At 40.3% G+C, this 18,722-nt stretch overlaps 1 protein-coding gene across 1 annotated transcript; it reads right to left on the bottom strand.

The window, feature by feature from the left end:
• Positions 1 to 6,486: 6,486 nt before the first annotated feature.
• Positions 6,487 to 18,449, bottom strand: cxcr3.2 (chemokine (C-X-C motif) receptor 3, tandem duplicate 2). Its single transcript, XM_060920492.1, has 2 exons — positions 18,357 to 18,449; positions 6,487 to 8,191 (listed from the first exon to the last, which is right to left on the bottom strand). The coding sequence occupies exons 1-2, from the start codon at positions 18,375 to 18,377 to the stop codon at positions 7,088 to 7,090; spliced, it is 1,125 nt and encodes a 374-aa protein (XP_060776475.1). The 5' UTR covers positions 18,378 to 18,449; the 3' UTR covers positions 6,487 to 7,087.
• Positions 18,450 to 18,722: the final 273 nt, after the last annotated feature.

The raw sequence follows: 18,722 nt of genomic DNA, 5'->3' as shown, positions 1-18,722 counted from the left end.
TGCTTTATTAGCGTTCACTAACACTACTGATGAATGCTACACCGGCTGGAAGAATACTTCACCACCACGCTAACAGTGCCAAGTCATGGGTAAGCTAGTATTAGCCTTCGAGAATGCTGATATGTTGATATGAAGACAGTGTGTATGTATAATAATAATAATAATAATAATAATGGGCGGCACGGTGGTGTAGTGGTTAGTGCTGTCACCTCACAGCAAGAAGGTCCGGGTTCGAGCCCCGTGGCCAGCGAGGGCCTTTCTGTGCGGAGTTTGCACGTTCTCCCCGTGTCTGCGTGGGTTTCCTCCGGGTGCTCCGGTTTCCCCCACAGTCCAAAGACATGCAGGTTAGGTTAACTGGTGACTCTAAATTGCCCGTAGGTGTGAGTGTGAATGGTTGTCTGTGTCTATGTATCAGCCCTGCAATGACCTGGTGACTTGTCCAGGGTGTACCCTGCCTTTCGCCCCTAGTCAGCTGGGATAGGCTCCAGCTTGCCTGCGGCCCTGTAGAATAGGATAAAGCGGCTAGAGATAATGAGATGAGATGAGATAATAATAATAATAATAATAATAATATTGACTGACTTTTTTTCATGGTATATCAGATATATTCCATTCCACTAGCATGATACTGAACTTGTCTTTAACTCATTCAGTATCATGCTAGGTGAATGGAATATATCTGATATTCCACTAAATGCCAGCCAATATTATTGAAATATGTCACTCAGATCCGCGATGTATTTCATAGGAAAAATGTGACTTTTTCAACACGAGAATATAAACTTCATTTCTTCAAGCCAACATGTGATTTTTCTTTTTATTATATAGACACATTCACAAACAAAAACTACCCAAATTTATCAAAATAATTCATCGATATCCTCATAAGTGACATATTGAGAAATATGTCACAGTTTTGGATCTCAATGTCCCGGATATAGTTTGTATGAAAAATATACGAGTGGTGTATTTCCCAGTAAAATATTTGTGTCCATATAATATATAGTATTATTTATTAAACTTAAATTCTAGGGGAAAAAACAACAACAACAAAAATTAAGGATTTTTTTTTCAAAACGGCCAGCTGGGAAAAGTTGGGACAGTTCATGTTACAGTTTTTTTCTTTTAAATTTTCTGTTAAAAATGTGGGCGTGTCCCTGCCTAAGGATTAAATTTATTTCATTCCTTCTTGAGAATGGATCTGTTTTGTCTTGTCAGGTTTTGGGTAAACTGACATTTTTCTATCGCTGTACCAGTGTTGTGTTCATACAGTTCATACATTACATTTTGATCTCATCTCATCATCTCTAGCCGCTTTATCCTGTTCTACAGGGTCGCAGGCAAGCTGGAGTCTATCCCAGCTGACTACGGGCGAAAGGCGGGGTACACCCTGGACAAGTCGCCAGGTCATCACAGGGCTGACACATAGACACAGACAACCATTCACACTCACATTCACACCTACGGTCAATTTAGAGTCACCAGTTAACCTAACCTGCATGTCTTTGGACTGTGGGGGAAACCGGAGCACCCGGAGGAAACCCACGCGGACACGGGGAGAACATGCAAACTCCGCACAGAAAGGCCCTCATCGGCCACGGGGCTCGAACCCAGACCTTCTTGCTGTGAGGCGACAGGGCTAACCACTACACCACCGTGTCGCCCCACATTACGTTTTGATAATAAATAAAAATTAAACCTGTAGGCCTAGGTATTTTATTTTTGTTCCATGTCTCCCCACTATGCCCCAAGTCTCCCAACATAATGTCCCATATCTCCCCTCAATGTCTTATGTCTCCCCGCAAAATATATTGACAGAAAAAGTGAAGCCTGAAGGCTGAGAAGCTGACGTATGAGAAGCTGAGAAACTGATGTTGTGGTAAAAGGGTATAGTAAATACTCTCTAATGCAATATGAATGTGATGCTACCTGCAAAGGATTTCACGCAATCTACAAAAGCTAGAAACTTGTCCCAAGTCTCCCCGCTCTCCCCTATTGAGGGGTTGGATGGAAGGATTCATCCACCATGAACAATCACCATCGTGCCACTAGAGGGTGCCCTTGCCTGAAATTTAGATCGGGGTTCTTAACCTTTTCTGCCTTAAGGCCGACCTGTTCATACTTGTAACGAGTCGGGGCCCATTAAAAAAAGATCCCCAATTATTTTGGCTCATCTATTCTATTAGAATCTAATAATCTATTGTAAAGTGTATTAATGGAATGAAGCATCGCTCCCTGTTACAGATGGGAGCCCAGGAATTAAATAAATGCAGTAAAACCAAACTGTTTTTAATTGTAAGTATTGTATTTAAAACTGTATAGATGTGCCAGTGAAATTTACCTTCTGTATTTAACCCATCTGAAGCAGTGAACACACACATGCACACACAAGTGAGCAATCAGCATACACATACATACCCAGAGCAGTGGGCAGCTACAGTACAGCACCTGGGAAGCAATTGTGGGTTAGGTGCCCTCGCTCAAGGGTACTTCAGCCCAACCTCAGGCCATAGCTACCCCATGTTAACCTAACCTGCATGTGTTTGGACTGTGGGGGAAACCGGAGCACCCGGAGGGAACCCACGCAGATACGGGGAGAACATGCAAACGCCACACAGAAAGGCCCCTGTTAGATGCTGGACTCGAACCCAGAACCTTCTTGCTGTGAGGTGACAGTGCTAACCACTACACCAACTTTTAAGCAAAGTTGTGTGTAAATATTTGTGTAAGCTTTTGTAAAATTAGCACTAAATTTACACAAGAGTTCACAGACGGAGAAGCACAGTGTGCTTTGTGCAAAGGTTTGGCTCAAACAATAAGCAATAAATTGATCACAATGTTAGTCAATAAACAAATTATTTTTATTTAATATAACTTCAAATTAGGGCGGCACGGTGGTGTAGTGGTTAGCGCTGTCGCCTCACAGCAAGAAGGTCCTGGGTTCGAGCCCCAGGGCCGGCGAGGGCCTTTCTGTGTGGAGTTTGCATGTTCTCCCCGTGTCCGCGTGGGTTTCCTCCGGGTGCTCCGGTTTCCCCCACAGTCCAAAGGCATGCAGGTTAGGTTAACTGGTGACTCTAAATTGACCGTAGGTGTGAATGTGAGTGTGAATGGTTGTCTGTGTCTATGTGTCAGCCCTGTGATGACCTGGCGACTTGTCCAGGGTGTACCCCGCCTTTCGCCCGTAGTCAGCTGGGATAGGCTCCAGCTTGCCTGCGACCCTGTAGAAGGATAAAGCGGCTAGAGATAATGAGATGAGATGAGATAACTTCAAATTATCAAAATTTACATTCATCAAAGAATTCCACAAGAGCTTAAAAGGGTTAAGTTATGGCAGTTTTTCCAGCCAATCCATCAATGACAGTACTCTGGCTCATTGTTTATTGACCAAATAGTTTTTGCAAAGTTTAGATGTATGCTTCAGATGGTTCATTTTCCTGTTCATTCATTGATAAGTTCATTTTCAGTAACCAAAATACATCCTTGTAGTGGATACAGAGACTATTCTCATCTCATTATCTCTAGCCGCTTTATCCTGTTCTACAGTGTCGCAGGCAAGCTGGAGCCTATCCCAGCTGACTACGGGCGAAAGGCGGGGTACACCCTGGACAAGTCGCCAGGTCATCACAGGGCTGACACATAGACACAGACAACCATTCACACTCACATTCACACCTATGGTCAATTTAGAGTCACCAGTTAACCTAACCTGCATGTCTTTGGACTGTGGGGGAAACCGGAGCACCCGGAGGAAACCCACGCGGACACGGGGAGAACAGGCTTGCTCATTGGGGATAGATTAGGGACAAAATTAGCTCATGTTTTAAGTCGTTCAAATTCTGTAAAGCTGCTTTGCGACAATGTTTATTGTTAAAAGCGCTATACAAATAAACTTGACATGCAAACTCCACACAGAAAGGCCCTCGTTGGCCACGGGGCTCGAACCTGGACCTTCTTGCTGTGAGGCGACAGCGCTAACCACTACACCACCATGCCGCCCACAGAGAGTATTCTGAGAACAGTATATATGAGGCAGCACTTACAGGCATAGCTGATCCACTTACTGACATGTTTTTGGGAAGTGAAAGGAAACCTAAGATCCCCCAAGAAAACCCATGGAGATATGGGGAGAACATGCACTCAAAAAAAAGGAAACTGGCTTGCTGTAACATTTATGTAAGTGTAGCATGTATTTTCTATGAAATAAATTAATGTTTCCAAGGTGAACATGATTAAATCATGTAGCACTTGCATGAAATTCAACGACCTCACATTAATTAGATTAATTCATGTTAAACTGAACCGAAGCTATCTAGTTTCAGCGCGTAACCAGGAAAATCAAGGCCATTATCACAGAAGATATCACAAGAGGAGAAGGATAATAAAATAAGAGAAGCAGTGTGCTCTATTATTTATCAGTTTTTCATAAAAAAATTGAAGCACAAACCAATTTTTATCTTTTGTGTTGTTTGCCAATGTTAATTATTTTTGCACTATCATTGCCTATTTTAGGAAACAATTTTATGGCAACATCTTTTGTTTGTCTTTTGTTAGGTTTCCACAAGCTGGAGCCTATCCCAGCTGACTATGGGCGAAAGGCAGGGTACACCCTGGACAAGTCGCCAGGTCATCACAGGGCTGACACATAGACAACCATTCACACTCACACCTACGGTCAATTTAGAGTCACCAGTTAACCTAACCTGCATGTCTTTGGACTGTAGGGAAACCGGAGCACCCGGAGGAAACCCACACGGACACGGGGAGAACATGCAAACTCCGCACGGAAAGGCCCTCGCCGGCCACGGGGCTCGAACCCGGACCTTCTTGCTGTGAGGCGACAGTGCTAACCACTACACCACCGTGCCGCTCTAAGTTGGGACAAAGTACAAATTGTAAATAAAACGGAATGCAATGATGTGGAAGTTTCAAAATTCCATATTTTATTCAGAATAGAACATAGATGACATATCAAATGTTTAAACTGAGAAAATATATAATTTAAAGAGAAAAATTAGGTGATTTTAAATTTCATGACAACAACACATCTCAAAAAAGTTGGGACAAGGCCATGTTTACCACTGTGAGACATCCCCTTTTCTCTTTACAACAGTCTGTAAACGTCTGGGGACTGAGGAGACAAGTTGCTCAAGTTTAGGGATAGGAATGTTAACCCATTCTTGTTAATGTAGGATTCTAGTTGCTCAACTGTCTTAGGTCTTTTTTTGTCGTATCTTCCATTTTATGATGCAGCAAATGTTTTCTATGGGTGAAAGATCTGGACTGCAGGCTGGCCAATTCAGTACCCGGACCCTTCTTCTACGCAGCCATGATGCTGTAATTGATGCAGTATGTGGTTTGGCATTGTCATGTTGGAAAATGCAAGGTCTTCCCTGAAAGAGACGTAATCTGGATGGGAGCATATGTTGCTCTAGAACCTGGATATACCTTTGAGCATTGATGGTGTCTTTCCAGATGTGTAAGCTGCCCATGCCACACGCACTAATGCAACCCCAGACCATCAGAGATGCAGGCTTCTGAACTGAGCGCTGATAACAACTTGGGTCGTCCTTCTCCTCTTTAGTCCAAATGACACGGCGTCCCTGATTTCCATAAAGAACTTCAAATTTTGATTCGTCTGACCACAGAACAGTTTTCCACTTTGCCACAGTCCATTTTAAATGAGTCTTGGCCCAGAGAAGACGTCTGCGCTTCTGGATCATGTTTAGATACGGCTTCTTCTTTGAACTATAGAGTTTTAGCTGGCAACGGCGGATGGCACGGTGAATTGTGTTCACAGATAATGTTCTCTGGAAATATTCCTGAGCCCATTTTGTGATCTCCAATACAGAAGCATGCCTGTATGTGATGCAGTGCCGTCTAAGGGCCCGAAGATCACGGGCACCCAGTATGGTTTTCCGGCCTTGACCCTTACACACAGAGATTCTTCCAGATTCTCTGAATCTTTTGATGATGATATGCACTGTAGATGATGATATGTTCAAACTCTTTGCAATTTTACACTGTCGAACTCCTTTCTGATATTGCGCCACTATTGTTCGGTGTAGAATTAGGGGGATTGGTGATCCTCTTCCCATCTTTACTTCTGAGAGCCGCTGCCACTCCAAGATGCTCTTTTTATACCCAGTCATGTTAATGACCTATTGCCAATTGACCTAATGAGTTGCAATTTGGTCCTCCAGCTGTTCCTTTTTTGTACCTTTAACTTTTCCAGCCTCTTATTGCCCCTGTCCCAACTTTTTTGAGATGTGTTGCTGTCATGAAATTTCAAATGAGCCAATATTTGGCATGAAATTTCAAAATGTCTCACTTTCGACATTTGATATGTTGTCTATGTTCTATTGTGAATACAATATCAGTTTTTGAGATTTGTAAATTATTGCATTCCATTTTTATTTACAATTTGTACTTTGTCCCAACTTTTTGGGAATTGGGGTTGTATTATCAGTAGAAGAAACTGACACACGGTTGGTTGGTTGGTTATTTATTTATTTAAAATTTCAAAAAATTAAAAAATTAAAAATTGAAAGGGATCTGCCATTAGCACCCATATTTCAAACCCACTTCAGCTGCTGCATTAATACACATAATATATGGGAATCTATCACCCAAAACAAAATACTAAAATAGTATGTTTTTAATGAGCTTTTGGTTTGGTTACACTAGTAGAATGTATAGCACCTTTTAAAGAAAAACAAGAACAAACTGATGATTAAGTTTCGTGATTCTTGATAAGATACTTGGAAACAAGGTTTGGGGAAAAAAAGAAGACATAAAATTAAAAATGAGTGTCTGAAAATAGTTTCACTTCTTGCTTAAGAAATTTTTAGCAGTGGCATTTACGCATATTCAACTATCAATAAAGCATGAAATATATCCTTCTTAATTTAAACATTAATAAAAGAAGGAAGAAAACTTAATTAATCTGTTATAAATGTGGAAAATGCTGAAATTGTTTATATAGCAAAAAATACAATATATGAAAATAAGATTTGTTTTACAAACAATATGTACATTTTTTCTTCAATGAAATAAAAAAAAAATTTAAAAACCCAGTTAATCACTTTACTTATGCCACAACTGAGAAGTAGGAGGTGTTCTCGCTCTCCACAGAGCTGAAGGAACCTGGTGGCTTGCGACTCATTCCTTGACCCTGCACGAATTTGGTCGTTCTGAGGCACCTAGTCGAACCCAGAGTTGTCTTGAACATCTGGAAAAGTTCATGACGAAACTTGACACCCACAAAGCCATATAGCAGTGGGTTGAGGGCGGTGTGAGCCAGTCCTAGGGTTTGGGTCACCAGGATGCTGATATCAAGCACATAATTCAGTGTGCAGCTGGGGCTGATTATTTTCAGCATTACCAGGCTGTCAACCATCTTGAAGATGTTGTATGGTGCCCAGCAAAACACGAACACAGCCACTAGGGAGATGATGAGCCTGAGGGAGCGTTGCTTCTGCCTGCGTGTGCTTTTGTGACACAGTGCATGGAAAATGCGTAAGTAGCAGTAGAGCATTACCAGTAGTGGGAGGCCAAATCCTAGCAGCAGGCTGATGAGCTGCATGCCAAGCTGCCATTGTTCAAAACTCTCACTCTTGAAGTCTAAAAAGCACACGTTCTTATCATAGCCATGTAGCACCCCAACATTTCGGAAATGGATGTCGATGGCAGAAAGACCAATGCAGCAGATCCAGATCATTGCACAGGCGAACTGAGCCAGGCATGTATTGTTCCTCCAGCTGGTATGGACAGCATGGACTATGGCCAAGTAGCGATCAAAACTGATGCAGGCAAGGAAAAGCACGCCGCAGTAGACATTCAGTGAAAAAAGTGCACCTGCGACCTTACATATGCCTACGGTGAACACCCACCCGCTGATCCACTGGCTTGCAAAGAAGGGCAGCGTCAAGGCTAGCAGAAGGTCAGAGATTGCCAGGTGGAGCAGGAATGTGTCGGTCAGAGAGTAGGCGCAGGGACTGTGGTGGGACTGACGATAGCGTCGGATTACAAACAACACTAGCACGTTACCCACTACAGCCAGGATGAAGACCACAATGTAGGCTACAGGGGCAAACAGACGAGCGAAATGCCATGTCTCTGCCACATCGCAGGGTGAGGACATGTCTTCTTTTGTTTCATCGTAGTCCGTATATTCTGGAATAGATGGGAATAACTAAGACACAAACACATCAAGGTTAGTGTTGACTTTAGCTATATCTTGAATATTATAGTCTAAAATACAAGTCTGAAGTATCATCTTTGAGCAAAACATATCATTGCATATGTTAGCAAAGATGCTAGCACTGAGACAGGATCTAATGTTAGCTGTGTTTGTCAAACTTCATTGCCAGAGTACAGCCAGGGCAGGTCTGTCAACAAAGTTACAACAGCTATTTTGTCACTGCTATAGCAAGTTATGAGTGTTTGAAATATGTGATGTAATACATCAATCCATATGTCAAAGCAATGGCCGTAAACGAGATTCGCTGAGACCTGCGCAAGACATCATAGGACAGAAGTAAAACGTATAGCGGAAATCAAAGTCGCCAACATCTGCCAACATTGTCAAAAGACACACACGCCCTCTTTCGAATGCTGATATAATCAAGCCGGAAGTTTTCCCTGTGTCCAAAATCGCTCCCTACTCACTATATAGGGCACTATATAGTGGGGACACCATTTTGTAGTGCTGTCCGAAACCTTAGTGAGGATTATGTGGGAAATGTGCTCAGTATAATATGTATTTATCACAAAAATACATGCATGTATTTATTATTTTGAAAACCCACCCTTGCCTGATCTGGCACATTTTAATTGTGCGACAGTAATGACGTAAATACCAGCGCGATGGACTAGTCCTTATCCTGTCATCTTTCCAACTCTTCTCTACTCCATGTTGGTTGGAAGTTGTATGGAATAATCTCCATGTCACGTATGTGAGGGAGGCAGATGTATGTGCAGAAGGACACAGTTTAATAAAGTGCAGAATATATATACAGTGAGACAATATATACACAGGCAAACAATCCAAAACAGCAGGCTAGATCAAAAACGAGAATACAGGCAAAAGGATCGGTCGAGGCGCAAACTGTACATCAAAGGCTAAGCAAGGACAAGAACGAGAAACAGGCACAAGGATCATGAGACAGGAAATCAAGACAACTGGCAGAAAGGCTCAGTAATGCGTACATTCATATCATAATACTTAGCGATGCAAATGCATCAGCACAGTCCTTAAATAGGAAAACACATAGTTCCTTAATTGAGCTCAGGTGCGCCTTATTCACGGCGCGCGTGCTGGAGTCCACTTGGCGCGCACGTAGCCTGAGGCGTGCCTTCAGGTGCACGCGCCACAGCACGCAGGACTGACACTCCATCACTGATGAAACTGACAAATCTCAAAATTAATCTAAATTAGAATGATATGGCGATCTGGCCACTGGGTAAACAGTTTTCAAAATGGCGGTGCTGACACTTCACGTTTGAAGTCTCGCACAAGTCTCGTGAAGATCGCGCGGATAAGCGACGCCTGCCGTGGACCATACGGACTACATTCAACATGGCTAAAAACCGAAAAGGCTGATAAGTGTAATATAATATGCCAAGTCATGATACGAGTCACGATATAAGGTTAATAAAACCGAAAACGTAATTGAATAACATGTTAATTAAGAAATAAAGCAAGTTTAAAAATGACTTCAGTTCCCCTTTAACCAGTGCAATTGCTAAATGGATTGCCACAGACTGTTGGCTCATTAACACTGTTGATGACCAGGGGCTTCAAGAAATTAGCCAGGTCCTCTCAGGAGACCCATCATACAAGCCACCTTCAAGGGGAAAAACTCTCACAAGAATTCATGAATTGTACGTCAGTGAAAAGCCAATGCAAATGGAGCAGATGGCACAATCTACATATATTGCACTGATTGGAAATCAATGGACATCAGTAAGCAACCATAACTACCTCGGTATAACGGCAAATCTAATCGATGACAAGTGGCAACTACACATACACACGCGCACATTATACAGGTGCTGGTCATATAATTAAAATATTATGAAAAAGTTTATTTATTTCAGGAATTCCATTCAAAAAGTGAAACTTGTATATTATATTAATTCATTACACACAGACTGATATATTTCAAGTGTTTATTTCTTTTAATTTTGATGATTATAACTGACAACTAATGAAAACCCCAAATTCAGTATCTCAGAAAATTAGAATATTGTGAAAAGGTTCAATATTGAAGACACCTGGTGCCGCACTCTAATCAGCTAATTAACTCAAAACCCCTGCAAAGGCCTTTAAATGGTCTCTCAGTCTCGTTCTGTAGGCGACACAATCATGGGGAAGACTGCTGACGTGACAGTTGTCCAAAAGACGACCACTGACACCTTGCACAAGGAGGGCAAGACACAAAAGGTCATTGCTAAAGAGGCTGGCTGTTCACAGAGCTCTGTGTCCAAATACATTAACCCTTTGATGCAAAACATGGGTCAAAAGTGACCCGGCTGAGTTTTTATCTTCTATATCTTTGCAATAAATTAATTCCATCATTCAGTATTCAAGGTATTCCTCAATTAACTTGTTTTTGATCATCATACATCCTCATTTTATTTTTTCCTTTCTTACTTTTTGAATAAAACCCCTTTTTGTATCACTACCCTTCTAATGCACAACATGGGTCAAAAACGACCTGCATTAATTTTCCAGGTTATTTCATGTATGGCTGAGTGTTTCTATGATATACTTTTGAAATAAATTCATTTTGTCATTTACTTTTCCAAATATGCAGTAAATATCTTGTTTTTGTTTAGCACAAATCATCATTTTTATTTTTCCTTTCTTAAGTTATGAACAAGCACAGCTTTTGTAATTCTACATCAAGTTTACACACATGGGTCAGAAACGACCCGCATGCATTTACTACAGCGTTTGGTGGGAACTGTGAATTGTGCTTGTGTCAGACGTTTCACAGCTCAGCACAGCGCCCTTTGCCCATCTAATACACTACCGTTCAAAAGTTTGGGGTCACCCAGACAATTTTGTGTTTTCCATGAAAAGTCACACTTTTATTTCCCACCATAAGTTGTAAAATGAATAGAAAAATAGTCAAGACATTTTTCTGGCCATTTTGAGCATTTAATCGACCCCACAAATGTAATGCTCCAGAAATTCAATCTGCTCAAAGGAAGGTCAGTTTTATAGCTTCTCTAAAGAGCTAAACTGTTTTCAGCTGTGCTAACATGATTGACTTGGGTTTTCTAATCATCCATTAGCCTTCTGAGGCAATGAGCAAACACATTGTACCATTAGAACACTGGAGTGAGAGTTGCTGGAAATGGGCCTCTATACACCTATGTAGATATTGCACCAAAAACCAGACATTTAGTAGAATTTAGCTAGAATAGTCATTTACCACATTAGCAATATATAGAGTGGATTTCTGATTAGTTTAAAGTGATCTTCATTGAAAAGAACAGTGCTTTTCTTTCAAAAATAAGGAAATTTCAAAGTGACCCCAAACTTTTGAACGGTAGTGTACATGTAAGTAATGTTTTTCAATTGTTCTAATATTACTTTAGAAAAAAATGGATTATGTTTAGGTTACCTTGAGAGTGAGTAGATTACTTGTCAGAAAGTTACAAGTAATTACTATTAGCTACCGAGCTGTTGACATATTCTACTTTAGTTAGCTAATTTTATTGTAGTTGGCTTAGCTAACTACATAGTTAATAAATAAATAACTGGCCCCATTCACTGCTAAAGTAATTACTTGAAACAAATTATTATTATAGTATTAAGACATTTAATTTTAAATCACACTTGGATGACCCATGCGTAGTAATGTAAAAAGTATTTTTGTTCATAAAGTAGGAAAGAAAAAATTTAATTAACGATTTGTGGTAATTAAAAACAAGATATTTAAAGAATACTTGGAATATTCAATCATAAAATAAATTCATTTCAAAAGATAGAGCAAAGAAAAACTCAGTCAGCATGAAATAACCTGGAAAATGAATGCGGGTCATTTTTGACCCATGTTGTGCATTAGAAGGGGTGTGCATATGTTTTGCATCAAAGGGTTAATAGAGAGGCGAAGGGAAGGAAAAGATGCAGTAGAAAAAAGTGTACAAGCAATAGGGATAACCGCACCCTGGAGAGGATTGTGAAACAAAACCCATTCAAAAATGTAGGGGAGATTCACAAAGAGTGGACTGCAGCTGGAGTCAGTGCTTCAAGAGCCACCACACACAGACGTATGCAAGACATGGGTTTCAGCTGTCACATTCCTTGTGTCAAGCCACTCTTGAACAAGAGACAGCGTCAGAAGCGTCTCGCCTGGGCTAAAGACAAAAAGGACTGGACTGCTGCTGAGTGGTCCAAAGTTATGTTCTCTGATGAAAGTAAATTTTGCATTTCCTTTGGAAATCAAGGTCCCAGAGTCTGGAGGGAGAGAGGAGAGGCACAGAATCCACGTTGCTTGAGGTCCAGTGTAAAGTTTCCACAGTCAGTGATGGTTTGGGGTGCCATGTCATCTGCTGGTGTTGGTCCACTGTGTTTTCCAAGGTCCAAGGTCAACGCAGCCGTCTACCAGGAAGTTTTAGAGCACTTCATGCTTCCTGCTGCTGACCAACTTTATGGAGATGCAGATTTCATTTTCCAGCAGGACTTGGCACCTGCACACAGTGCCAAAGCTACCAGTACCTGGTTTAAGGACCATGGTATCCCTGTTCTTAATTGGCCAGCAAACTCACCTGACCCAGACCCAACAATGCAGAAGAGCTGAAGGCCACTATCAGAGCAACCTGGGCTCTCATAACACCTGAGCAGTGCCACAGACTGATCGACTCCATGCCACGCCGCATTGCTGCAGTAATTCAGGCAAAAGGAGCCCCAACTAAGTATTGAGTGCTGTACATGCTCATACTTTTCATGTTCATACTTTTCAGTTGGCCAACATTTCTAAAAATAATTTTTTTGTATTGGTCTTAAGTAATATTGTAATTTTCTGAGATACTGAATTTGGGATTTTCATTAGTTGTCAGTTATAATCATCAAAATTAAAAGAAATAAACATTTTAAATATATCAGTCTGTGTGTAATGAATGAATATAATATACAAGTTTCACTTTTTGAATGGAATTACTGAAATAAATCAACTTTTTCATGATATTTTATTTATATGACCAGCACCTGTATATATTACAACCCCAATTCCAAAAAAGTTGGGATACTGTGTTAAACATAAATAAAAACAAAATGCAATGATTTGCAAATCATGGAAACCTTATATTTAATTCAAAATAGTACAAAGACAACATATGAACTGCTGAAATTGAGAAATTTTATTGTTTAAAAAAAAAAAAAAAATATATATATATATATATATATATATATATATATATATATATATATATATATATATATATATATGATCATTTTGAATTTGATGTCAGTAACACATTTCAAAACAGCTGGGATGGGGCAACAAAAGACTTAAGTTGTGTAATGGTAAAAACAAGAACAACAACAAAAAGAAACGAATGTGTTAAATTGGCAAAAAGTCAGTAACATGATTGGGTATAAAAAGAGTATCCCAGAGAGGTGGAGTCTCTCAGAAGTAAAGACAGTGAGGGGTTCACTGTTCTGTGAAAGACTGCATGAGCAAACAGTGCAACAATTTAAGAATAATGTTCCTCAATGTAAAATTGCAAATAATTTTGGGATCACATCATCTATGGTGCATAGAAAGATTCAGAGAATCTGGAGAAATCTCTGTATGCAAGAGACAAGACTGGAAACTGATATTGGATGCCTGTGATCTTCAGGCCTTCAGGCGGCACTGCATTAAAAGCAGACATGTGTCTAGTGGAAATCACTGTATGGGCTCAGGAACATTTCAGAAAACCATAATCTGTGAAAACAGTCACAGATACTATGAGAATGCATTAGTGCACATGACATGGGTAGCTTGTACATCTGGGAAGGCATCATTAATGCTGAATTATATACAGTATATACACATTTCAGAGCAATATGCTGCCATCCAGACAAAATCTTTTTTCAGGGAAGGCCTTCCTTCTTTCAGCATGACAATGCCAAACTGCTTTCTGCACATATTAAAACTGCATGGCTCTGTAGTAAAAGAGTCCGGGTGCTAAACTGGCCTGCCTGCAGTCCAGACCTGTCTCCCATTTAAAACATCTGGCACATTATGAAGTGCAAAATACGACAAAGGAGGCCCTGAACTGTTGAGCAACTGAAATTGTCTCTCAGGCAAGAATGGAACAACATTTCTATTTCAAAACTACAGCAACTGGTCTCTTCAGTTCCTAAACATTTCCAGAGTGTTGTTAAAAGTAGAGGTGATGCAACACAGAGGTAAACATGCCTGTCCCAACTTTTTTGAAACATGTTGCTGACATCAAATTCAAAATGAGCACATGTTTTTTCAAAAAACATTAAATTTCTCAGTTTCAACATTTGATATGTTGTCTTTGTACTATTTTCAATGAAATATAGGGCTTCCATGATTTGCAAATTATCACATTCGGTTTTTATTTACAGTTTACACAGTGTCCCAACTTTCTTGGAATTGGGTTTGTATGTATGTAAATGTATCTCATCTCATCTCTAGCCGCTTTATCCTTCTACAGGGTCACAGGTAAGCTGGAGCCTATCCCAGCTGACTACGGGCAAAAGGCGGGGTACACCCTGGACAAGTCGCCAGGTCATCACAGGGCTGACACATAGACACAGACAACCATTCACACTCACACCTACGGTCAATTTAGAGTCGCCAGTTAACCTAACCTGCATGTCTTTGGACTGTGGGGGAAACCGGAGCACCCAGAGGAAACCCACACGGACACGGGGAGAACATGGAAACTCCACACAGAAAGGCCCTCACCCCGGGGCTCGAACCCAGGACCTTCTTGCTGTGAGGCGACAGCGCTAACCACTACACCACCGTGCCGCCATGTAAATGTATGTGAATGTCTATATACATACAGGGCCAGATCCAGGAAAATGGGAAGGGGGGGGGTCAACCCAGTAAGGTCGGGGGTCCGGGGGCCACCAGAGGCCCCTGGAAGTTCTGCAGTTTTTAAATGCCCAGAGATGCATTTTGAGCTGTCAGAGACATGTTGTAAATGAAATCTCTAAAAGAAAATTACCATATCAAAAATATGTTTTAAAAGTAGGAACTTTTAAAACCATTTTATTAGTCACTGAAAGTGATATTGTTAGAGTTGCAGGTATATGCATAGAACATAATTACAACTGATATATGGTGATATTTATGAAAGTTGCATTGTCATATAATGCATTACTGCATGACACACTACAGTGTAGTATGCTAACCACAAAACACCTTATATCAATAAATTATTACTAATTTAGCAACTGCAATCTGAGCTCCTGCTCAGGACATTTAATGTACATATAAGACAGTGAATATCTCATCTCATCTCATTATCTCTAGCCGCTTTATCCTTCTACAGGGTCGCAGGCAAGCTGGAGCCTATCCCAGCTGACTACGGGCGAAAGGCGGGGTACACCCTGGACAAGTCGCCAGGTCATCACAGGGCTGAAGACAGTGAATATACTCAGGTAAACTGAGGGAATGTAAGTGGCCACTTAAGACAGAGCTTAATACCGAGATAACTATAAACAAAGACTGTGAGAGTTGCATGTCTATAATACAAAGACAGTAACTGCAAGCTGAGCTCCTCAGTCTAATAGACTGAGATAACTATATAATGGTTGTGTGAGCTGCATGTGAACAAGTCCTATAATAAGTCTTAGTTCCCAAGACTCAGGGGATTTCAAGCAGATTTTCTTTAGAGCCACAGCAAAAATCTACATCTCTCACAGACCTATCCAGCCACTGTCATAAAAATCAAAGTGAGGCTCACCCCAAACGGCACATGTACCATTTGCATACACAGGGTATAGTAAGTACAGGGATACCCTATTAATGAATACAAACAGTAGCCAGACAGCCGACATGTGTGTGTATGCAGTAAGCCTGCTGCAGCATCTTACCATTTTGGCTTGTGAACATGTGTGTTAACGATACCATGAACATAAAAGGATGGTGCACACCCTTTACATGTAGTCTACAGTGCAGTCTGGGAATACGGTATGTTATTATGTCGATGCACAAAGTTCTTGCACCCTGTTAAAATCCAACAGGACTCGCCAGGCTTGCTTTTCACTGCATTTGTGTCATGAGCCAAAAAACCTAAGCTAGGCCCTACTATTAAATATAAATTTATACCATAAACTCTTCAGCTCAATCCACCATAATTTATTTCGGTTATTTTTTAAACGTTCTTAATTAAATAAAAAACAGCGGGCATATCTCGGTATCTGCAATACTAAAACTATTTTTTGGGGCATATATCAGTGGCGGCTGGTGGGCTTTGAAATAGGGGAAGCTCAGTTTTAGGTCTATGTAATACAATTTTTCAATTATTTGTTATTTGTCATGAGTCAATTTGTTGTTATGTGGGTCTGTCTCAGAAACTGGTCTCTCATTTGGGACATTATGGTCAAAAAATTAATTTTCTAATTTTACTTTTTTTTTTTTTGCATTTACCTAACACTCAATGTTTCTTTTATCATGTTTAATAAGGATAAAGATAGTGTCTTGCTTTATCTGGCCTCTGCTGTGGAATTTTTTTTTTAAATTACAATTCAAATGTTTTTGTAAAATTTTTTGAAAATATTGAATAAATTTCCTCTTTTTGATTGCTTGGGTTAAAAATGCCAAGTTATGATGACTGAATTGATTATTCACTTAAATATGAATAATACGATACCATTTTGGGTCTTGATATGGCAAAATAGGACACAATGGAAAAATCAAGAACGCACCGGAAAGATGAGAATAACGGAGGTGGTAAAAGAACAGTGACTGTACCGGCTGAAGGTCGCGCGGGTCTCTGCTGTGGCGCGCGAGCAACGGGACATCACTACCGCACCGGAAGGAGCGCGAGGTGGGGGCGGGGCAAAATTACTGGCTGTACTTTGCTATTATAGCAGATAGATACCAGCTGTTAGCAGCTAGCACTGCAGATCCCAATAAGGCTCAAGCTAGCCTACAACCACGTTGACTGAACTACAAATGAAATAAACGAGTGAATTCACGAATGATCAAACTGATAGAATGGATGAAATTTAACGGAGCACAACGAGTAATATTTACATTTATTTACAGAGTAATGTACAGAGACATCAATGAGAAGAAACGTGAAAAGAAATTCGGACACCACTTTGGCACACGACTACACTTTCTTGACATCCACTAGGGACTGACTGATCATGCTTCCGTGTTCCTCGCCGAAGTACCGCCCTCCTCATGTCTTTCAAACACCACCTCCAATAATCCTTTATCAGCCCGGCTTCTTGGCCCTCCCAATGTCCCGTTTACCCCAAGAGATACCCGGCTTCCCTGGAAGTGACGATTTTGTCGATTTTAACCAATAACAACTAGCCGAAATTGGCTGTTCAGAGCCGTCTCGTAGACTGCAACAGATACCCGGCTGCCAGTCCATAGCGAACTGCAAGGTCGTCAGACATCATTCAAATAAGTTACAGGATGACACAGGGATAGTTATGAACGTAAATACAATCTTGGGCATATATTATGTTATGCAAGTTATTGTTTTAATGAGAATTCAACGTCGTAGACGCCGCAGTTTGGGAAGAGAATTTTAGGGGAAGTTCGGCTTCCCTTGTTGTCTCTGAGAAATCGCCTCTGATATATATATATATATATATATATATATATATATATATATATATATATATATACTGGGAAATACACCACTCATATTTTTCATACAAGCTAACGAGCTACATCCAGGATGTTGACTAACATATTTTTCATCGGGCTATTAAAGGATTTTTATAATGACTCCTTAATCATGTTTATAATAATCTGAAGTTTTAAAACTGGAAATACACACCACTAACCAATAGTGATAAGCTTCACAGTCCAGCCAATGCCAAAAACCTATGTGCATCAGTTTTGTAAAATGTTATGCATTAAGATAAATACATCAGTTGCCTTTGTTCAAGATTTAATCACCAATATTCTCTCCAGTTTCTCATAAGTCTGTACCCCCGGTCATCTACCCAGTAAAGTTGCTAGTAAAGCTCCTTTGGTTTTGTTTAAACTCGGAAATGAACATAATATAGCTTAAAATAGACTATCAATGAACAGGCAATGTCATCATGCATCACACAAAAATCTCTTTCACCTAATAGAATGCACATAATAATGTGATGTAATAACAAGTAAGAATTTTACAAACAATCTTACATATTCTTCAGTAGTTGTCATTGTCACCAAAAAGACTGGACATTCAACAGTGTCAAAAGGCACCTCACAGTCTCTCCTGTCTTTCTGTCTGTTCAGCATGTATTACACAGAGAGATGAAGTGATGGAAAGAGAAAAAGGAAGTGAAGATTACAAAAACGGGATCCTTTCGAAATGCATAAGCATTACAAAGGGAAGTGGGCCCAGGTTTTGCCACATATAATTGTAAGAAAAGAATTACAAAAAAACACAAAGAGAAATGTTGTAGCCGAACAACAACAACAACAACAGGTAGATTGATAGATGGATGGTATCTAAGACAGTAAGATTAGCCCTGAGCTCTGTGTGAGGGATGTCATGACCAGGGA

The sequence above is a fragment of the Neoarius graeffei genome, chromosome 5 (assembly GCF_027579695.1).
Source record: "Neoarius graeffei isolate fNeoGra1 chromosome 5, fNeoGra1.pri, whole genome shotgun sequence".
Taxonomy (NCBI): Eukaryota; Metazoa; Chordata; class Actinopteri; order Siluriformes; family Ariidae; genus Neoarius; species Neoarius graeffei.
This window is presented reverse-complemented; position numbering and strand designations above follow the sequence as displayed.

What these genes read in the sequence shown, in the direction of transcription:
- cxcr3.2 (XM_060920492.1), bottom strand. Translation starts at nt 18,377, where the DNA reads ATGACAACTACTGAAGAATAT. An exon ending in TGACAACTACTGAAGAATAT is followed by an intron (nt 8,192 to 18,356) that starts GTAAGATTGTTT and finishes TTTGTGTCTTAG; the next exon opens with TTATTCCCATCTATTCCAGA.